This window comes from Falco biarmicus, chromosome 5 (genome assembly GCF_023638135.1).
Source record: "Falco biarmicus isolate bFalBia1 chromosome 5, bFalBia1.pri, whole genome shotgun sequence".
Lineage (NCBI taxonomy): Eukaryota > Metazoa > Chordata > Aves > Falconiformes > Falconidae > Falco > Falco biarmicus.
In genome coordinates, this window is record NC_079292.1 from 9349558 (window position 1) to 9372961 (window position 23404).

At 43.5% G+C, this 23404-nt stretch overlaps 1 protein-coding gene across 3 annotated transcripts in view; it reads left to right on the top strand.

Moving 5' to 3' along the window:
* Positions 1-2804: 2804 nt before the first annotated feature.
* Positions 2805-23404, top strand: part of WASL (WASP like actin nucleation promoting factor) — a 58167-nt gene continuing 37567 nt past the window's right edge. For all 3 annotated transcript variants that reach the window (XM_056339871.1, XM_056339868.1, XM_056339870.1), the window contains exon 1: positions 2805-3266. In XM_056339871.1, the coding sequence (XP_056195846.1) occupies positions 3147-3266 (120 nt within the window). In that variant the 5' untranslated portion in view covers positions 2805-3146. The remainder of the gene's footprint in view (positions 3267-23404) is intronic.

Consider the following 23404-nt stretch of genomic DNA (forward strand, 5'->3'; position numbering starts at 1 on the left):
TTTAGATATTTCAGACTTTGATAAAACCTTTAAAATATAATTTGTAGCACTATAAAAAATCACTTTTAAGTTTAAAGTTTTCTTCATCTTTTTACTCCATTTTTAATTACTGAATGCTATTTCTGAAATTGTAAGATTATTTAAATTCTGAAACTCAAAAGTATGAAAGTACAAAAAACTACGTCACAGGTCCACATTTAAAGACAAAATTCAGGCATACATTTTTCCTGTCAAAGATAAGTCTGACAAGGATAATAAAACCTGTTTATTAAATAAGTATTTATAATATAAACCTTTAAAATCATTACACTTGCTTATATTGATACACATTATGTCACTTCCAATGTATTTCATTACTTTGGCGCTATGAGCTGATATCCTGAAATGGAAAAATACCAACGAGGAGGAGCTTCCCCTAAAGCTTACAGACACCAGCAGTGGGCTAAGACAGCTTGAACGCCAAGGACTACGGTCAGAAATCCAGAGGAAAGCCTCAGATAAACAATGACAGCAATTTCACGAAAAGGTCAGAAAGAACACTTCAATTTCTTCAAAGTGTAGACAGGTAATTCTAGCTGGTAGCTTTCCTTAAGAGAACTTTGCTTGAAATTGAATGTTTTATGCAGGAATGCAGGTCTTTGCTGATATTACTGCAAACATAAATGTCAAAGGCAAAAAACCTATTTTTCAGTGTGTCCCTCAGACTTATCACAATGCTGATATCTCCATTTCCCCTCAGGACTCGCTGCTTTGGCGTCATACAAAAACAAAACCAGCTTTTGCATAATTAATGAAACACAGGCTCTGAAAAAAGTTGCTTTTTATTCCCTTTCCTGCCTACCCCTATTAAAGAAAGCAAAAAAATTCCTAATAGACCCTGAAGGTTAAAGGGCCCTTATGAATAGCTACCAGCCAGCTCATGCGAGAACAGTAAGAAGCAAAACTTACCACCTGTAGCACCCAGAACTCTCTTTGAATGGCAACATCTACACAGTGAATTACAAACCATGAAAGTTAACAGCAACGAGAAAAAAAAATATCAAGGAATGTAAGTGTTCAGCAAGGTGAGGAGAATACCAGCATGTACTGTATTCTTAGCTATTTACATTGTGACCACCAACAGGGGTATGTAAATTTCCTTGAAATGCCTTTGGCTATAAAATAATTGCTTTATGAAATAAATTAAAAAACAAAATACCAAGGGTGTTGTAAAATCCTTCCATGTGTTTTATCTTTTTACATGCATTTTCAATGAGCAACATACTACTAATACTCTTTAGCTAAAGTATTTCCCCTTCCACTAAAATATATACATACTTACACAAGAAAGGAATGAAAATCAAAGAATCTAGGATTGCTGAAAAGTACTTTGGAAGCATTGGTTCATACAGTTTTTCCTTTACAGCAAAGGCCCAAGACACTTCTGTGAGATCTGCAGATTGAGGAGTCCTATATATGCATGTATTTTAAATTCAGTTTATGCTGTAAACTCGGGATTCTCAACCATATTGTCCCTTCCTAACACTTTTGGACAACTACAGGCTCTTAAGTACAGTGAAAACGGCCTGTAAGCAGAGCAGAAGGGCTTGCCATCTGTTCCTGCCTGATCTTTTGGAAGACACGAAGCCAGTACAGCTTCGTACAAAGACTTGTGTTCACAGGTTTTCCTCATGTGCTTCTTCAGTTCTTTCCTACATTACAAAGTAAATCACCATGGGGGGACTGCTTTAGCATCTTCCAGATGGACAATGAATTTATCAGAAGATGCGATGCTAACACATTCTTCACCTCACAACGCCGAGAAAACTAGCAAGGTGCTCACTTGACATCTGATTTTCACCTTTGCACGCAGGAAGCATGAACATTTATTTTGTGCAACGGAAAGCCAGGCTGGGCATAAGGCTGCTGCGCTCTGCATCTTCATCTTCAGGCTTCGGAAGGTCTTCAACTCCACCCCCGCTAGCGGCTGTCACGCGGGGCGAAGCAGGGGGAAGCGAGATCTGGCCGACAACGGCTGTTGACGGTACCCACTTCTCCTCAGGGGCTGGCCGCGGGGAGCCCGAAGCGCCCCCCGCTATCTGCAGGTGTCACCCCGCCCGGGGCAGCCCGCGGCGTGCAGCGCCATGGCGGACAGCCCCGCGCCCGCCCCCCGCACCGCGCCGGGCGTGACGCAGCCGGGCGGCGACCCCCCGCAGCGTCCCGCCTGCCCTTACAAAAGGCGAACACGCGTTTGCGTTACAAATCACGCCAGGTTTCACTGGAAGCCAAAGGGCTTCCGACACGCCGCGGCTGCCCCGGCCCCGCGGGAGGCCCGGCCCGGCCGCCCTGCGCGCTCGCTCGATGACGGGCTTCGGCTCAGGCCGCGGGGCGTTTAACGGGTGTCGCGACCTCCCGCGCGGCCGGTGACCCCCCGCACTGCCCCGGCCCCCCCTCGCCGCGGCCCTACCACCCCTCTGCCCCGCGGCACCACTGGCCGCATCCTCCTCACGCCCGGCCCCAGCGGCTCCCACGGCCTCCGGGGCAGCGCCGCGCCAGTCCCCGCCGTGCGGCCGCGTGCCGCCGGGCCCCATCCGGGGAAGGCGGGGGCGGCGGCGACCGCGCTTTCCTCTTCTTCCTCCTCCTCCTGCCCTGCTCCTCGCTTCCGCCCAGCAACGGCCAGGTCGGCCTGGCAGGTATTGCGGGGGAGGCGCCGGCGTTCACCAACGGACCGCCCAGGCGCGGCGGGGCCGGAGCGGAAGGCGGCGCCCCCCCCCCCCCCCCCCCCCGCACGGCGCATGGTCGCGGCGGCCGCGCGCTCGCCGGCCTCCCCTCTGGTTGCCGCGCGCTGTGGTCTCGCCCGCCCCCGCTGCCATGTTGGATCGTGCGGCCGCCGAAGCCGGGCCGGAGTTGGAAGTTTAGCGCCTCTCGGAGGGGCGGGCGCGATCGGCCGCCGGCGCGGAGCGGCACCGGCGCGGCTGCTCCCGTCCCCGGGCCGCCGGCAGCTGGCCGAGGTCCCGCCGTCCCTCACCGCTTCCCTCCTTCCCCGGCCCCGAGAGGGAGGCTCCGCGATGCGGCTGCTGTGAGGCCGCGGCGGCAGCGGAGGAGGAGGGGGCCGCGGGCGCCAACGGTCGCAGGGCAGCGAGGGCAGCGCCGGGCCGGCCCCGGCCATGAGCGGCAACCCGCAGCAGCAGCCCCCGCAGCCGCGGCGGGTCACCAATGTGGGCTCCCTGCTGCTCACCCCGCAGGAGAACGAGAGCCTCTTCAGCTTCCTCGGCAAGAAATGCGTGGTGAGTCCCGGCCCGCGGCGGCGGGGAGGGCAGGGGGCGGCTCGCGGCGCTCCCGGGCCGGAGACCCCCGGGCCCGTCCCCACCCCGGGCGCGGAGGGCCGGGGCAGGCGGGGGGCGTGTGAGGACAGGCCGGCCGGGGCGCCGGGAAGTTGAGGGCTGCGGAAGTTTCAGCCGGCCCGGCCCGCTCCGCTGCCCCGTCCCGACGCCCGGGAGGGGGGCGGCGTCCGCAGGCCTCGCTCCCTGCCCGCCTCGGCCGCAGCGCTCGGGGCGGTGGGAACGGAGCGGAGGTGCCGGGGCAATGAATGGCGGCGGCCGCGGCCCGCAGCGGTGGTGGCGGGGTCCCTGGGCCGGCGCGGCCCGACCCGGCGGGGCTGCCAGCCCCGAGCGCTGGGCCCGGCCTCGCCCCTCCGCCGTGCCGGCTGCGGCTGGAGCCGCGCTGGCCGTGCCGGCTCCGAGACCGCCTCGGGCTCCGGTGCGGGCTCCGTCCTTCCGCGCTCCCCTGTCCGTCGGCACCGAGCTCCCGGGGGGCGGCTGGTGGGGCTCAGCCCTGCCGTGCAACTGGGGGGCTCTGCAGGGGGAACTGCCCAGCAAGGGAGCAGCCGCGGAGCTCGGTGGCAAAAGTTCTGGTTGCTCGACGAGGCTGGGATAAGGCTCAGGTGCACCTGCGGCACAACAAAGCGATATTGACGGAAGTTGTAGGAAGGCTTCTATCAGTGTTAGGCCTGCCTTGGATTTAGTCTGTACTTTTTCTTGCCTAAACAACAGCTTAATGTACTCAAATGCAACCTAAATATTGCATCTTTTCCTGTTTATATGTGCCTGTGTGTATATATGTATATAAAAGGGAAACGTAGTGGTTAAACCAAAAAGCCTCATAGTACATATGTTACCAAGTGTAACAGCAAGTTCTTAATTTTCAGAATACCTTCTGTTATGTTAATATAAAACTGTATTAAAACTGTGCTTGTCTGTATTAAGAACTACTTGAAGGCTTCAAAAGTTAACCACTTCCTTTAGAAAAGAAACAGCTTTTAGAAAAATAGGATTTTTTTTATGAAAATAAGAGACAAAAAGTGCATATTTTCTTTTTTTAAAATTACTGTTTGGAAGCTATTGAAAATCATGTTACCAGGCTGTCTTCTGATGTTTTGCATCCAGTGCCTAGCATACTAGTGTTAGGCACTGTCCATCTTGCTGTAACACTGTGGAGAGTATTTAATGAACTTTAATTTGTGGTTTAAAGCAGGATATCCATGCAGTCATAATAGTTCCACATACCTCTTTGGACTTTGAAATGGTATTGTTGATCAAACTGACTGTTGCAAGGAAAGCGTAAGGCGCAGTAACTTAACAGGAAGTAGGTGATACTTACATTGAGGTAGGTTAAGAAAGATGCTGTCGGAGTAACCAAGTTGAATGATTCAGAAGGTGTGACCATAAAGGATGTTTTCTGAAAAGTAATAGATGTGTGTAAAATGGCTTCAATTAATTGAACTATTTTCAGGCACACATTTCACATGTTTAGCTCCTTTGGAAAAAAAAAAAACCCAAACCCAAAACACTTCTCTAAATTTAAAAAATAGTGTATGAATTTGTGTAAGTTGATTTCCAGTTTGTTTTTCTACAATGTGGGTTTTCTTGTCAAGTGAACACACTTTTTGGTTTTGTTACGCTCAGCTGTAACACTCACCTACTCAAGTTCTCAACTTTTCTGCATAAATAGCATGTTTAAAGCAGACTTTGGAGGTAAATGTCTATGTAGTGTCTGGGTGTCATGCGATTTGTGGCAGTCTGACAGCTTCATAGATGTAACTTGCTTTGTATTTTTCTTGAAACTACGCAGCCTTGTGGTTTACACTGAATCTTGGATGACTTTCCAATTGTAGCCTATTCTCTTCCCCTTTTCCCTCAGCCCTATATGCTCTCTAGCTTAAGCACAGTCTCATCTTACTGTAATTGAGGGTCTCTCCTCAATTGTGAGGACTTGAGCATTGAAGCTCTGGAGATATTTTTTGGCTTACTGTGCCATGAGCCAAAAATGGTGACAATTCAGAAAGTAATGATTGAACATCTCTGTCCCTTGGCGGGGCAATGTCTATCAGAAGTGGAGTGGGTATCTGGAGATGGAAACCACTTCGGCTGTCTAACTTGAATCCACGATGCCTGTCAGAGCCCAGCAGTACTCTTGATACTGCTGACCTTCTAGCCTGACTCAGTGTTGGCATGCTATGCTGATAAATGCCTTTTTGCTGTAATGTACGTGATATTTGATCTCTTAACATCCGTGTCTGAATTATTCATTAGTGAAACTTCAGACTGTAAATGCTACTTTTTAAGAAAGGAAAATCTTGTGAGTTTCATAGGATGCTAGAAGTTTGCTTTCCCATCAGCTGAATTGTCTGTGCTACTTGGCTGCTGCAGGTGGTGTTTCTGTCAGTGTGGGGCATGGATCTGCTACTGGATGTGATTTGCATCTGCCATGTCGACATAATTTAAGGTTATATTTTACTTGACCTTGTGTTTAGATCACTAGTGAAATGAATACCAGAGGAGCAGTTAAGACATTAAACTATGATCCTAGATACTCTTTTGTAGTAATAAATCATAGTGCTCTTATGGAGGGCATAATGCTGGTATCAGTCCTGAGGGGCTTGGTTAAGCAAGCACGTGGTGCTCTGGACCTGATTTATTTCGACAGTCTTTCCTTTGACTCTGTTTTTGACTGATAACAAGGCAGCTACTTTGAAATAACATTGAGGTTTCAACTGCTCAATTTTCATTCTGCTGAAAAGCAAATGAATTAATAAAGTAGCTTAATTTTGATTGATACTCATAACCTATGAACTCTGATACTGACATAATTTCAGTGGCATCTTAAGTAACGATGACTGGTAAACACAAAAATGACCTGGGCGTGGGGGAAGTGGTGAAGAGCCATTGCTGTGCACGTGTTGCTGAGACTGATACCATTTTCTGGACTATGCTGATACTTTGGGAATCTCACTGACTAGTAGGCAAATGTACATACAGAAGTTTACTGCCTTTGGGGGTTTTATTTCTTCCTTTTATTTTTTCCCCTAACTTGCTGAGCTGTAAAATACTTATCTGAATCTACAAGCAGTTAAAATACCTTTGGCTGTGACAGATCAGGCTTTCAAAACCAAGCTACTGGCTAACAGTTAAGGCTGCAACTATAGTTAATTTGGTTGAAATATAAATCCAAATGTAGAACCACTTGCAGTAGGCATCCAGCATAAGGTAGCATAAGGTGTAAAATTTACTGTCTGTAGAAATTTTTCAATAACTAGTTTTTATCATAATGTAGAAATAAAAGCTTATGTAAACTTATGATGAAATGAGCTATGAGATTATTTTTGTGCGTATTAATGAAATATATTTCTGGTTATGCCAAACTTGGATGGTTTTGCTTAAGTCTGCTTCATTATAAACCAGTCACTTTAATTATGTCCAAAGGAATAAAAATGAGTTTTGTAAGTGAAAGCAAATGCCAGGTGTCTCATTAATAATTTTTAATAAAGAAGATACTTTAATAATTTGCATTGTTAATATTGGTCAGTAATGGTACTGATGGAAAAACTAGCTTATTCTGTAGAAATAATTTTGTGTGAGGGGCCTTAGGAAAGAAAACATGAGAAGTATGTGCTTGATAACATTAGAAGCAGGCAGTGGAGTATGGATATTTTACACTGCTTAGAAGTAGGACTCAACACTTGGATAAGGTGTAACAAGTATGGCTAGGAACAGGTTGTTATTGTTAAGATCTTGCCGTGGTTGATATGGTAAACAGGAACTAGTAAAGAATGCAGAAAGAGAAGTGACATAGTAATAAAACAAGAAAACTGTTTTGGCTGCTTTTAAAGTGCATGTGACCAGTGTAAGATTGTATGTCAGAGCCAAAAGACAAACTACAGCAATAGTTGAGATGAAACAAAATAAAAATCTGAATGGCAGTTATCGCTCCTAACTTATAAAAAATTAAGGTTTTATCAAGAAAGGACTTCATGCCGTTTTTGTAAACACAAGTAATAAGACTTGAAGATGGACTACAGGTCTGAGTAATGGGCAACTTCATGTGGCTGAGAAGTGTTGGGACTCTTCAGTTTGAGTTTATGCTGCAGGCTCTATATCCCAAAAAGGTTGAGATTGTAGTTTGGAAAGGAGTTCCCACTTGAACAGATAGAAAGAATTGAATCATCAGTTCAGTGGTCATCTCATCTTTGCATGTGTTTTTAAATGAGATGCAGGAGGAGAAGAGAAAGTGTATAAAGGATAGGGTCTTGTGGAATATTGAGTTATGCCTGTATTTCTTTTGAGGTCTGTCCTGTTCTATGTGAAGAGACATGCAACATCTTCAAATGTCTCACTAGTTTCCACAGGAGTCACTTCCCTAAACAACTTGTCAGTAATAATCTTCTCTTCTTGAGACAGTTACATTGGTTTTTGACAGTTCCTCTGAACCAAGCCTGTGCCTAAAATGCTGTTTTTCACAGAAACGGATCCGATCAGATTCTTCAGAGCCAGTGGCTTAGCCATCATACTCGGTTAGGGGTCCTCAAACTTTTTAACCAGGGGGCCGGCGCGCGGATGAAGCGGCAGGCAGCCATCTGTGGCTGCTTGGTTTCCCCCCCAACCACCGGCGGGGGGGTCTGTAAATACCGGGGGGCCGGATTGAGGACCCTGGGGGGCTGTATCTGGCCCGCGGGCCGTAGTTTGAGGACCCCTGCTCAAAGTGCCTCCGTGTATTTACAGTAGGGTTACTTATCATGAAGTGTTTCTCATGCTTGTTTTCCTCACAGCTTGCTACTAAGCTAAGGTGGTGAGCTGTGCTGTAAACATTCTGTACCCGTGGCTGAGAAATGTTTTGAGATCACATGTGAATGCTCTGTGAGGCATTGCATCTTGTAGCTGTATGTATTTGAGACAAGGCTCAATTCACCAAGTTGTGGGGTTTGGTTCAAGAGTGAGAGACAGAATTTTAGATGTTAAAATACCATTACTGTCAGTAGACATCACTGGTTGTTACCTAAATCTCCTATTCAACTTACTTTAAAAGCTCCCAATTATCAGCTGAGTTTCTGTCTTTGCTTAAGTGACTGTAGTGGTTACATCTCTCCTGACCATGCTTGTAGCTCGTATGTTATACAGGTCAATTTGTGTCTTGACATGCAAGGTGAGTTCTACTACAAATTTCAGTTACTGTGTATCTCCCTCATGAAGTGTTATGTTATTGCTAAACAGAAGGTGTTCTAGTAATACAGGCCTGGAACAAGTACCTCTAATCTATTAACGCTTCAGTGCTCTTATATTCTCTTCTGAGCTACTTCATAGATTTTTCTTCTTTGCTTTGGAGGTGGTCAAGTGCTGAAAGTCTCTTAGCATCTCCATGGTTAATCGGCTGGTCAAGTATACCACACATGCTCCTGATAACATGCTGTGGAATCTTACAGCATACAGATGCAACAGAATGAAAAAAATTTGTACTCCCAAGCTGTTGTGTTGTAACTTACCAGCTCTTCACAGCTAAGAACCAAGAGGAGAAGTTTAGAAGAGTGCAAAGTTTTAATGTGGGATTCAGATGAACAGTCATGTTTTGACTACGAGATTTCCACCAGGATGTCCAGATACCACTTGTTAGGAGAATATTTAAGGAAGGGGTAGTTTCTTGTTAGAAGATAAAGACTGAGTTTACTGTTTCATGCAAATATGCAAATGGAAAGACTCTACTTTATTCTTCTTTGAATGAATTGATGTGATTTCTGTGCAATATCTGATTATAAATACTGATTTGAATATGTTATCACTAGAATGTTTCCTCTGTGCATATTTCTTCTGGTGCTCTCAAGGGTTTAGTATAAGCCAGATTTGTAGCAAGTAGAATGTATAAGATCATGCTTATTCCATGAACTTTCAGGGTAAAAAAGTGATAATGGAGAATGTTCTAACTTCAGATCTTGCATCTCTCTCCTTTTTTTTTTTTTTTTTTTTCCGGAGTAGTGCTGGTAGTTCTGCCTGAAAAAAAATCCCTGTCTTTTCTGTAGAGCTTCTTACGATCCTTATTACTCTAACGTTAGTGTCTCTGTAGTGCTGAAATTAGGAACCTGTTTACTGCTATCAGTGGTAAGTAGTGGCTGCAGGTGCCAGCAATGGCAGCAGTTGCCACTGGCAGCTCCTAGCTCAGTGCTGGAATAGGTAGAGTGAAGCATTCAAGTGGTTTGTACATGATGAGTGTGTGATGTAGGAACTTTGCAGTATTTTATTGACCAACGTGACAGAAAGCTTAGGCTTGATTCTTTCATTGACCTTTTATAGGCAGAGCTGTCTGCAGTGGAGATGGGGTTTGGTGAGTTTTTAAGTGCTTAGTTTGTCAGAGAAAGTTTGCAGTTCACGTAAAGCAGTGTGGTAAGATTTATGGTGTCCTCTCTTCCAGTGAGTGTGTTTCATAGGCTTGTCTCTTGAGGAATCTTTGTAGTACAGAAATAAAACTTAGCATAGTGCAGGAGACTTATGGTTTTATGACCTAATGCCTAGATAATAAAATATAGGAAGTAACAAAAATGTGTCATGGGCACTAGACAGAGTTGCTTATTGGTAAGTTAGGGTACATTTTCCTCAGAGAAGGTTGGCATTATGTGTTACTTGGGTGCAGAGGGATTTTTTTTTATTAGCCAGTTTGTTTTCCTTGTAACAATAAATCATGCAAAGTGGATTTAGTGTTTTAAACAGCCCATTCTACCAGGACATGACTTGGATGCTGTGCAAGATAGTTTTGTTTCTCAGGGTATTTGCTTGGGTACGCTGGCACACTTAACTTCTGTGGCTTCTAGACATGTTGTTTATGCCTGGATAATCATTAAAGTAGGCACAGTAGGTGTGCAGTTACCTTCAGGGACAGTTGCAGTTAAATTTGAAGAGCCTAAAGTTTGCTGTGATCTTCATGACAGGAGCAGTGTACTAGAAGGGCCAAATGGAAGAAGATGAGATGTAATCCAAACAAATCATAGGGATGCTTTCTTAGAAAGCTGCTCGCTTGCTTAATTCTTAAAGATCAGTAGTGTATTTTCTGCTACCCATGAGTTAAAGCTAGCCAGTTTTCCTGACACCTCTTCGTGTTTATGCAGTGAATGACACATTAGGCATTTCAAATTAGAATGCCTGTGTTAAGAATATATGATTCTGGAAGAAGTTCATTAAATGAATTACTCAGTTCCTGTAGACTTAATGTTCTGTGGAGAAGATCATGTTGCAGAGCTCCACGACATATTGGCAGATTGCAGTTCACCTTAGGTGCTTGCTTTCATACTTGCATCTCACTTGGTGAGATTGTTTTCCCTGTACTGTTTGTTTGGCTATCCTTAAAATCATCGCTAAGGCAGCTTTTTTTTCTTTTTAAGTTTTCTGAGAAACAGTGTTAATGCATTTTCCAGTTCTCCAGTGTGTCTAGCTTAAAGCTGAAAGATCACATTAATGCTTGCTAATCAAGGTGTTTCCATTTCTGTAAGATGGTTTCACACACCATTTTCCCCTTCAGAACTTTGTGTAAAGCTGAATTCCCCTGCATTCATCTCATTTCCCTTCGAAGCGAATGTGTCATTTTGCCTTTATCTTCCCTTGTTAATTAGCCACTACACAGCATCACAGTGGTGTAGTTATATGGGAACATATTCTGTGCTCACTGAGTATATTTTGTTTGCAGGCGTACTGTGCCTGCAATTTGAGAAACACCAACCTAATGAAAGAAAACGTGGCTCTCTCCTCTTTGAAAAGCTAAGAAAATACTAGTTATTTGAACTCCTAATTATGGAAAGATAATTCTTGCCTCTAAGATTGCAAAGGCTTTAAAAAAAATGTATTTACTTCAAAGTGTTATCGATGATGGTTCTCCCAAAAGTTAGCAAGCATTTGTTGAGATTGTTTACAAGGAAGGTTGTGTTAAAATATGGATTCCTAAATAACATTCTCTGAGTATTAAATAACAAGGCCTAGTACTTGTCTTGCTGTCTAGGCTGAAGAACAAGAAGAATATTTGAATACAGGAATTTGGCACTAAATTGTAAATACTTTCTCCCCTCTCAAGATGACAGCAAAGAGATTTGTTTGTCTGTGACTTGCGGATAAGGAAAGAAATTAGTATTAATTTGTTGTATTAGTATCTTTCTGTGTTAGGGATAAAGAAAAGAGATCTTTTACAACCTTCTTAGTACATTTTTGTTACAGAAGCAGTAATTTATTGACTTAAAAAGAATTTTAGTTTCTGTGTTGAAAATAAAGCTTTAATATTTTTATACAGCAGATTATGGTGAAGTTGGTAATGATATTTTAGGAATTGATTTAACCACTCTTTCTTTTATAAGCCACATCCTGCTGATTTGCTTTAAAGTCCTGCACAGTGACCTCTGTCCTCAGAATTTTGTGTCTCAGCTTTCTTCAGGGACTCGTTGCACTCTTACTATTGCACACACACTTTTTTTTTAAACAAGTTTTCTGTCCCAGCAAAAGGGTTTCTTCCCCTTATTTCCTCTTCCAGCCTTGTACCTCTGGTGCTTCCAGGATCTTAATTTCTCCCTTCAGCCCCTGCATTCATGATCTGCACGAACATCTCCATGTAGAAGTGTTTCTCTTCCTCACTGTTCTTCCCTCCACTTCCTTCTTCTCAGTTCCAGAAGTGCTTTGTTCTTGCTGATGAGCTTTGTGTCTCAGCAGACATGATAGTCCTACCCATACTCAGTACTGGGGTAGACATGGCTGATATTCTTCTAACTCAGCAAAGCACTGCATGAGGAAAGAGATAAGGAGAGGAGACAGTCTCTGTGCCAGCCAGATGTTTGCTACTGCTTACACAGAGTGCACTTCAGCCTGAGATAAGGCCATTAGAGATTTCTCTTCCCATTTCATCTTCACTGACTCAAAATTACCATTAATGTTGCTATAGAAAAAGAGAACTTCAGGTAGATGAGAGGGGGAAGCAAAACCCAGAGTATGATATTCCTCAGGCTTCTTGCACTGCTCCACCCTCCACTGCTGCTCCTCCAGGGAGGACCAGACTCTCCAGTTTGTAAGCTGCTATATTAAGAAGCTGTGTACTGGAAGATACGGCTTCAGCAACTCTACAGGCTCAAATTTGAAACCACAGAATTGCTTAGTCCAGCTTTGAGTGAACTGTAAGTTATTTCCTGCTCCTTTAACCATGTGATGGCTCTCTCTCGGTACAGCTAAGATGTGGTCATTCTTTGTAAGTAGACGTTTTCTTCCTTTACTCTCCCTTAGTCAGCCAAAGCAAATAGAAACATCACTTGGCTTACGATACTAAATATACACAAAGTCATCCAAATAAGCTCGTCTCTGTAAAACTGCTTGATTTTTGTGGTTAACTCAAATGAGGAAGAAAATTATGAACATCCTGTAGTGGTATGTGTTCTGTGCAATACCACAGGCAAAAGCTTCCCCTTGCATTTGCAAAGAAGGAAGCAGTAGTTTCTAATACATAAAATGCAGGGCTTTATTTGCCTTTAGTCTGTAGTTAAGAGTATCTCAGGTATGAAATTCTTTTTATAACTAGGTACAAAGAATTATTAGCATTTGTATTTTCAGTAACCTGGCAATGAACAATTTAAAAAAAAAAAAACAACCAGGTTTGGGACTTAATTTTGTGCAATTTTATATCAACCGTTACTTTCTAGCCATACAGTAGGTGTTGTCATTTTGACCTTTCATAAATAGTGTTGGTCTCTCTAAGTGTTATACTGCACTGTTAGCACTGTTCCCAGTTTGTGTAGCTGGAACTTTAAATTTCAAACTACGCAAGGTTTTAAAGTGTCATTGCAACAGAAAATGCTGGTTGCACTAGATCTCTAGAACTCAGTAAAGATTCAACCACTTATCTAATTAAAAAAAATAAATCAGTTTTGTCTTTGAAAATTTGTCCATATCATATTCGGATGCAAATATTTATATACTTGAGAGACTGTTACTATATCTGTATTTCTGCACAGGGCATGCCCTTCCTTGCCTTGGTCTACAAGATGCCACACACCTAGTGCATTATGCTTTTATTTGATAGGACAAATGGAGGTAAATTTGATGCTAAATGTTTCTCTAAGAGATGTAGATCTTTCTTACTCTGCAGTTTTCACTTTACCGTTGTCTGTCACTTAGGAGGTCTGTCTTTCAGTGCTTCAGTTCTTCAATGAAACTTTTCCTTAACAGTCTCTTTGAACATCTCTGGCCTTTGTTGCCTGTAAACAACAAATCCTGTCTGTTCCTCTGCCCTCTGTTCATATTCATAGAAGTTTGGGTTTGGGTTGGAGGTCTGTCTAGGTCCAACCCCCCTGCCATGAGCAGGGACACCTTCCGCTAGACCAGGTTGCTCAAAGCCCCATCCGGCCTGGCCTTGAACACTGCCAGGGATGGGGCAGCCACAGCTTCTCTGGGCAACGTGTTCCAGTGCCTCACCACCCTTGTAGTGAAGATTTTCTTCGTAATATCTGATCTAAATCTACTCTCCTTCAGTTTAAAGCCATTCCCCTTGTCCTGTCACCACATGCCCTTGCCAAAAGTCCCTCTCCAGCTTTCTTGTAGGCCCCCTTTAGGTACTGGAAGGCTGCTGTAAGGTCTACCTGCTGCCTTCCCTTCAGGCTGAACAATCTCAACTCTCTCAGCCTGTCTTCATAGGAGAGGTGCTCCAGCCCTCTGGTCATCTTCACGGCCCTCCTGTGGGCTCACTCCAACAGGTCCCTGTCCTTCTTCTGTTGGGGGCCCCACAGCTGAACGCAGTACTCCAGGTGGGGTCTCACAAGAGCTGAGTAGAGGGAGAGAATCGCCTTCTTTGACCTGCTGGCCATGCTCCTTTTGATGCAGCCCAGGATAAGGTTGGTTTTCTGGGCTGCAAAAGCACATGCTGGCTTACGTTTAGCTTTTTGTTCACCAGCACCCCACATCCTTCTTGTCAGGGCTGTTCTCAATCCATTTTCTGCCCAGCCTCTATTGATACTGGGGGCTGCCCTGATCCAGGTGCAGGACCTTTCACTTGGCCTTGAACTTCAGAAGGTTTGCATGGGCCTGTCTCTCAAGCCTTTCAAGGCCCTTCTGGATGGCATCCCTTCCCTCCAGTGTGACAATCACACCACTCAACTTGGTGTCCTCAGCAAACTTGCTGAGGGTATGTATACTCAATCCCAGTGTCCATGTCACTGACAAAGATGTTGAACAGCACTGGTCCTGGTATGGACCCCTGAGGAACACCCCTTGTCACCGGTCTCCACTGGGACGGACACTGAGCTGTTGACCACAACTCTCTGAGTGCAACCATCCAGCCAGTTCCTTACCCACCAAGTGGTCCATCTGTCTAATCAATGTCTCTTTACTTTGGAAACAAGGACTCTGTGCGGGATGGTGTCAGATGCTTTGCACTAGTCCAGGTAGATGACATCAGTCACTTCCCTGATCAGTCAGTGCTGTAACCCTGTCATAGAAGGCCACCAAATTTGTCAGGAATGACTTGCTCTTAGTTGAAGCCATGTTGGCTGCCACCAGTCACCACCTTATTTCCCATGTGCCGTAGCATAGTTCCCAGGAGGATCTGCTCCATGATCTTGCCAGGCACCGAGGTGAGACTGACTGGACTGTAGTTCCCTGGGTCTTCCTTATTTCCCTTTTTAGAAATGGTGATTACGTTTCCCCTTTTCTTGTCAGTGGAAACTTCACTGAACTGCCACAACTTGTCAGATGTGCTGGACGGTAGCTTAGCCATCTGCCTGTTCCCTTAGAACTTATGGGTGCATCTTATCAGGTCCCATGGACTTGTGCACCTTCAGGTTCCTTGGATAGTCTTGAACCTGATCTTCTCCTCCAGTGGGTGGCTCTTCATTCTCTAGGTGCTGCCTTTGCCTTCTGTGAATTGGGCAGTATGGCTGGAGCACTTGCCAGTGAAGACTGATGCAGAAAAGTCATTTGAGTCCCTCAGCTTTCTCCATATCCCAGGTAACCAGGTCTCCCATTTCCTTCCGGAGAGGGCCCACATTTTCCCTAGTCTTCCTTTTATTACCCACAGACCTGTAGAAGCTTTACTTGTTGCTGTTGATGTCCCTAACCATATTTAATTCTTTCAGGGCTTTAGCTTTCATAACTTGATCACCGGCTGCTCAGACAATTCCTCTATATTCCTCCCAGGCCACCGGTCCTTCATTCCACCTGCTGTAGGCTTCCTTTTTGCGTTTGAGTTTGTCCAGGAGCTCCTTGTCCACCCATGCAGGCCTCCTGGCGTTTTTGCCTGCCTTCCTCTTTGTTGGGATGCATCACTCCTGAGCTTGGAGGAGGTGATCCTTGAATATCAACCAGTTTTCTTGGACGTCTCTTTTCTCCAGGGCTTTATCTCATGGTACTCTACAGAGCAAGTCCCTGAAGAGGCCAAAGTCTGCACTCCTGAAGCCCATGGTAGTGATCTTGCTGTGCACCCTCCTTGCTGCCCTAAGGATCTTGGAACTCCATCATTTTGTGGTCACTGCAGCCAAGGCTACTCTTAAGCTTCACATTCCCCACCAGCCCCTCCATATTGGTGAGGACAAGGTCCAGCATGGCACCTCTCCTTGTTAGCTTCTCTGTCACTTGGAAGTTATCTTCAGCACATTCCAGGAACCTCCTGGATTGCCCATGGCCTGCTGTGTTGTCCCTCCAACCGATATCAAGGTGTCTGCAGTCCCCAATGAGGTGGTCTTGTGAATGTGAGGCTGCTCCTATCTGTCTATAAAGGGAATAATCTGCTCAGTCTTCCAGGTCAGACAGCCTGTAGCAGACCCCCACTGTAATGTCACCTGTCCCTGCCCTGCCTTTAATCCTGACCCATAAGCTCTTGGTCAGCTCCTCATCTGTCCCCAGGAAGAGTTCCATGCACTCCAGCTGGCTGCTGACATACAGGGCAACGCTCCTTTTTCACTGCCTGTTCTTCCTAAAGGGCTTGTGTCCTTCCATTCCAGCACCCCAGTCATTGGAGCTATCCCACAATGTCTCTGTGATTCCAGTCAAATCGTAGCCTGCCAGGCGTGTGCGCATCTCTAACTCCTGTTTATTTCCCCATACTGTGTGCATTTGCACGTATTGTTTAGATGTGTGTTGCTTATTGAACAAGTGTTCCTGCTGCTGCTTCAGGCTTCACACTGTGTAACCAAGGGGTCCATCCCTCACACCGACCATACCTGTTTGGACCATACCTTTCTGAACCTGTTAGTTCTGGTTATCAGGGACAATATGTGAAATGCCCACCCAGGGTACATTGTAGCTCAGTGGCAGAAGGATGCATCTTGTCCTTCCTTTCACCCCTGGTCTGTCAGCCAGGTGTGCTAACGTATTGATGCTAACAGACTGAAGTAGGACAGTAGAATGAACTCAGGCATTTTTCTGTGACTGCCCATGGTGTTTAGTTTGTTGCATACATACTGGTACAGATACAGGTAGTGCTAGCTTAGTGCTCACTCAAGTCAATGAGCATCGTTTTGGGAACAGAATGGTGTAAACACAGTTCCTAACAGATGGTATGGGTAGGGCCATCCTTACCCTGTTTGTGTTGTGTTGGAACGAGAGTTCCTTGGTGCAGATGTGCATTCTGCTGTAACGCTTCCCATCAGATCCAGAAGGTACCCCTGGTCCTAGTTACTAATATTTGCACAACTAATGAAAGCCACCAGGAGACAAAGGCAACTGTAATGCTGGGGATGGGGAGATGGGAGTGAGTTACCTGTTCAAGCATTGTCAGTAGCATGTGCATCACAGAGTTAACAGTCAGCTCTGCTGCTGTTCTCATAACTGTCCTCTTTAACTTCTAGACAGAGCCAAAACTGGTTTTCCTGCCAGCAACAAAATTCAATCTTGTTTCTCTGCTCCTACAAATTGTTTTTGGAAACCTGAGAAAATGCAGGTGACTAGAAGTTTCCAGCAGAAGAAAGTGTACCTGTGCACATAACCTACTGCAGTGGACAAATTATCAAGTGCATCTGATACTGATATTGTGAACACAGGATCAGGAACCTTATGAGTTTATTCTCTGATTTCAGGAGAAAAAAAAAATGCTATTTTGCCTTATGGTAAGGAGATCTGGCTAACTAGTAGCTGTGCTTCTGTAGACTGCATTAGGTACAGCAGGAGTGACCTTAAGGGCAGCTGCATTTTACTTACTGTACTTCTTGATTATAGAGCACTGACCTACCAAGCAAATGAAGTCCTGTCTAGAGCTTTCTTTTCTGACTAATATGTAAATAGTAAAGGTTCTGTGCATCTTCAGAGACTTCAGGGATGTGCTGAGGTATCTTGGAATTTTCCTTGCAGCTGCATTTTGGAGCATTTTAGCAGTTTTCTGTCAGTTCAGACACAACAATTTGTTTCCCACTTGAGCTCCAGAGACAGTTCTAGGACATGAAGTAGCATAATTAATAGTAGTTTAATCATCACATACTCTATCTGTTCTGGTGTCTCACCTTAATCATTGTTTCTGTCTGGGAGTAAAGGTATGAGCTCAGGAGCTTTTTCAGTTCGGTCTTCTACATCTACTAGATCTACTTAATAGTGTTTAGATGCCTGGGTTCTGTAGACACTTAACTGAAGTTTTTATTTTTTTTTTTTTCCTCTAGTGGCCTGTGACGATCTCTTACCCCTCAAACCATATGTTTTATTTTTCCAATGAGTGCTTTTATAAGTCAGCACTGGCAGGATCTGGGCCCCTGGTGAGGACTTGATGCTGTACAAGCAGTTCTCCCACAACAGAGAGCTTTTGCTTCAGAGCAGAAAGGAGGTGTAACAATCTATCATGGATTTAGAAGCTGAGTGCTTTTAGTCTTAATTTCAGGGTGGTGACTTGCATGTCAATTCTGGCTGCGATAATTGCTCCAGCAATGGAATGACTCACTGTCAATATCCGTATCACTGGAAATAACTCCTCCAAGGTCACTGTGTACAGACAATATTGCTGTGATGCTAGTCTGAATTAGCAAAGGGTATTACATAATTGGCTTATTCCAAATAAACAAACCAGATGTAAATAAGGATGTCTCCCATGCATAGTTGAGGCTGTTCTTTCACTTCACCTGCTTTGGGCGCTTCAAGTGCAGCATGGTGCCTTGCTTTCTCAGTAACCTGGTCCTCAAGTGAGGTGACTGACATGTCACTGCCTCTGGGATTTCTCAGAGGGCTGTAGTGTTTGTCGCAGAACTGAATCTTTTACATGGGGATTGGCAGATTTAGAGATCTTTGTTCCATACCAGCTGATACAAAACTCTCAAGTTTTTTTTGTATTTTATTGCATACCACATAATGGATGGCAGGAGCCTTCTTCTGAAAGTGCACTTTTGAGGAACAGATGTTCTACAGGACACTTTCGTCGGTGAAGTTGGCTAGCCTTTCAATTTATTTGGGAAGTCTGCTTCATCTTCTGTAAATAGTCCATGTGTCCAGGAATGGATTCTGGACCACCGAAAAATCAAGATTCCACCCCCCACCCCCCGCATTCCTGAAGGTCTGGCTGTGTTACTGCCACACCCTTATTGGCATCTTCCTGTAGGAAGATCATCAGTGTTTGTACCAGTGTTGAAGTTCCTGGCAAGCGATTTAATTCCCAGATCTTTTGAGGGCCCAGTTATACAGACTTTATTCTCATGTTCATAAAATCTACCATACTGAACCTCTAATACATTGCTATTATGTAGGTCCCACTCCTGTGATTATTTCTTCTAGGAGACTGGAAGAGATACCCTATTTCTGTACTCATATAAAGTCTTTTGAGTAGGATGTAGGTTTTTTTGGACTCTATCTTAACTGGGTAACGGGCTTGTTTTCTCTAAACTCTATCCTCCTGGGACTGATACTGTCCTTCATAAACTCAACATCAAGAGCTTTCTGTTACTACGCTCACAGATTGAGGCTGTTCAGGTGCTTAGAGCAATTTGTGTAGTTAGTTGATCACAAAGGAAGGAAATATCCATGCAAAATCTGGAAACACAGTGTCTGCTTTGACAAGGGTACCTTCTTTCAGTCGTTGGGCTTTAAGTTACATCAGTGCACTCCTGCAGGAATATCTCATTTTGAAAGGTGTTACACACCTGAAAAAATTAATCCGTATGTCATTAATAACCTTTTTTCCTGTTTATTGGTTACAACTGGTATTAATGAACATTTTTATTCTGTTAATATGGTGTAACAATATACCTGTTATCTTTATACTGTCATAAAAGCACTCTGATTTATTATTGCATAAGTGGATGTTTTCAGAAAAGTGAGAAACACTTGACCTGATGGTGAGGCTGTTGCCAGTATTCCCAAGCAGCAAGAACCGGTGATGTTCAGCTTGTTAGCCTCACCTCTCCAGAACAGACTCAGAGATTTGCAGAAAAGTAGTTCAGAAACTAAAGCATGTCGTGCTTCAAATCTGATGCTTGATTAGGCTAATGATACTGGATGATTGGACTGCCAGTGCAATACAGATTGATTGTTTCTGGTATTTCATTTTCACTGGGATCAAAAGCAAACCTATCGTAAGATCTCTTTCATTAAAGTTACTATTTTGGCTCAACTTGCTGTATTTCATTCAGACAATACTCAACAAAAAGAGTAAAAGTCAGTTTCATACTTAATGTTTCTTCTAAATGTTGTTTGAAACAAATTTTTCTGCCCAAAAGGTTTTTAAAATATTTTAAACTACTGTGTTCATACTAAAATTATATTTGTGTGACTTTGTGGATTGTAAACTATTGTCTTGATCTGATATTGATTTTCTTTATTTTTGGCTTTTTCTCACGTGAGATCCAGTGCTGTTCCAGTACTATTGTAAGTAGAGTGACATCTTGTTTTATATGACCTGTATGTAAATTCAGGCTGGTACTTTTAACTTTTCATGTAGCATATGTGTTATTGGTGCTGAGCAGTGTTCACAAGTTATGAACGGAACACAGCAGTACTGTAGAGCTAATTTTTTTTTTTTTTTTTTTTTTTTTTTTGTCGGGAAGCTTTTGTTCTGACCCATCCAAATGTATGACTGACTATTCAAGAATAAAAGATTGAGAACAGTATCACTGCCTCTGTTCCTCAGTTCTGCTGATGGTTGCCCCTTGGAACTGCTATATTTGTATGACCAGCTCTACACTGAAGGAAGAAATAAGTATTGTGTGATTTAACTGGAAACTGGTGACTGGACATGGACACTGAAGTATTGAGTGCAGTGGAAAAATATATCCTGCTGCCTGCTTTCTACAACATTTTAGTTGTACAAATAAACACTTTAACTGTAAATGAGTAGGTTATTTGCAGTGTTTGATGTTCTGGTTGTGCCCAGCAGAGCAGGCAGTCTTGTGATAAGTAGCATTCTGGCACCTTGAGAAGTTAGAGGAAGGATTTTGACTTTAGGGCAGGAGCTTTCCAATTCAGCCCTTTGCATTTATTTGCCAGTAGTGGGTAGTAAGTTCAGAAAGGAAATTGTCAACCGAGTTTTATATCAGAGTTTTAAAATTGTTCTTCATCTGAACTTTGTTTTTTGAAGTCCTAGCTTGTATCCATTTCTTTTTTCCCCTTGAAAACTTGAGTATTTCAAACTCATCAATTCCTTTTCTTAAGCTTTTTTTTGTTTTTGTTAGTAAACTACACTCAAATATTACCTTGTACTGTTAATTTAGATAATCCGTGGGGAGAGTGTAACAGAAACACAAACTGTACAGGGGAGATTTTCTTACGTAGTAGAAGTCAAGGGTTTGTAATACCTGGCCTGAGAACTTAAACACCAATCTTGAGCTGCAGAGCTCCTGCTATAGGATATCACTGAGGGCAAGCTCTTAATGCAGTTTCTGAGATGCGTAAGTAGTAGTGCCAGATGCTAAACCAGGGGTCCGCAAACTACGGCCTGTGGGCCGGATACGGCCCCCCAGGGTCCCCAGTCCAGCCCCCGGTATTTACAGACCCCCCCGCCGGGGGTTGGGGGGGGAACCAAGCAGCCGCAGATGGCTGCCTGCCGCTTCATCTGTGCGCCGGCCCCCTGGTTAAAAAGTTTGAGGACCCCTGGCCTAAACTAAAACATCCATGGCATTTTTTATTATGTAGCCTCAATCCTTAATAAAATAACTTAGATGGAGTGATGATTGCCCTTATTGAAGGGCTGTATCAGGACTAGGATAGAATGCCTAGTTTTCAAAACTACTTTTGTCAGGTGATTATCTGATTCCTCTGGTATTGCCAACATCAGAATTTGCTTAGGTTTGGGTTTTTTTTGGTGCATGATCTCATGATTTTCTCAATCCTTAGGTACTAAGACTTTAGGGGGTTTTGTTGCTCAGGGGTCGGGGTTATTATGGAAGAGACCACTGAGAAATGACAGGTAGGTGGGAAATTACTTATGTGTCATAAAAATAATTTTCCTTTTGCCCTTGTTCTGGTTCATATACCTTGTGCTGTGTATTCTTCCATCTTAAGAATCAAGTGTTAAATACGCTGTGGAAAAAGTGATGTTGACTTACAAAAGCATTAGTAAGTTTGTTACGGAAAATTTACAGCTGTGGTTTGCCTAACAGAAATAGGAGACTTACATTGCAAATCTCAGGCGTAAGCTCAAACCACTGTCCTGCAGCACTGCTTCCATAATGCTGAAGTTTGTTTACACACAGGTGAATTTCAGTGGCTTTTGGCCTCCATTGTGCATTGGTAAATGCAGTGCTCTGGACCTACAAACAAGGAGCCCATGCAGGTAGTGGCAATTGTAACTGTTGTGAATGTCACTTTCCTCAAGGGGCATCCCTCATAGCAGAAAATATCTCCATTTCCTTATCTAAAACAGTCAACAGTGACCAGGCCTATTGGGTATTAATTAATGTTCTTGCACTGGGAAGAAAACTAACACTAGTGATGTAGTAATTAAGCTGTCTTAACCTTTGCTATTAGCAGAGAAGATAATGTAGACATACACACAGACACCCCACCCCCAAAATAACAGATTTCTGTCTGTGGCAGTACAATCCTTTTTTTCACTTTTTTTTTTTTTTTCTTCATCAGTAATTCTCAAGGCACTCTACAGAGGTAGATATCTGTATCTCCATGCTATAGATGAGGAAACTGAGGCATGGGGAAGAAATAAATGCAAACATGCAACAGACTGTTGCTAGAACTAAATGACAAATAGCAGTCTTGCAAGTATTCAGCTGATGCTTTCATTGTTAGGTACACTGAAAGAGCTTTTTGCATTGTATCCCTGGAATGAGCTTTGAATGTGGCCAGGGATCATATAACCACTACATCTTCATGCTATTTTTCCTCATAGTATGGCTGCTTTTTAAGACTTATAACTGGGAGTAACTTTGTTCATAGTAGACTTAGTTGTTAGTATAAAAAAATAATTCTTATATACAGTTATGAGTTTCCTTATATGGCTTGAATTATCATAACTGTTCTGTTGAAACATGAACTGCTGCAGGAGGAATTAAAATGTTTTGAGTTGTGGCACAGTGAAAGTGTGAGGGGGGTCACATCTCTAAGTACCTTTATGTAAGTGGATTGAGTCTGCTTTACAGGACAGGACACAAGTTGTGTGCATGATTGTGAGACCAGTTGCTGGCTACTGTTCAAAGAGGTTTTACTTTTAATAGCCTTTTCTCAAATTTGTTAATGTTTTGAAGAGGGTTCTTTGTTTTATGTTGGCATGAAGTTACTGTTTTCTTATAAAAGAATTTTTTCTTTTAAAACAATTGAAGCTGTTTTATTTCAGTGTTTTCTAAGTATCTGAATTCAAAATTCCTTATTTTCTGTCCTCAAGTGTGATCTTATGAAGATCATAAAGTTCACCTAAGGCTAACCTCTGCAAAGCAAATAATTTTTATCTATGTATGTATTGATTTTTTATTTAATATGGACCTGAGAGTTCCAGTAGATGCTAAATGGCATTTTCAAGGGCTCATTAATGAGTGTTCCAGAGCTGGGATAATTCGGGAATTCCTGAGGCTTATGCTTAATGTCCTTTCTTTAATCAATCTAACTGTTGTTTTGAAGATTTTTATTGGTGAATGTGGCGATACATATATCATGAAGCAGGTCTAGAAAGAACTATGATGGATCTAACTCTTGGAAGAAAAAAAAAAAAAGGGAAACAAAACCCCCAAAACATG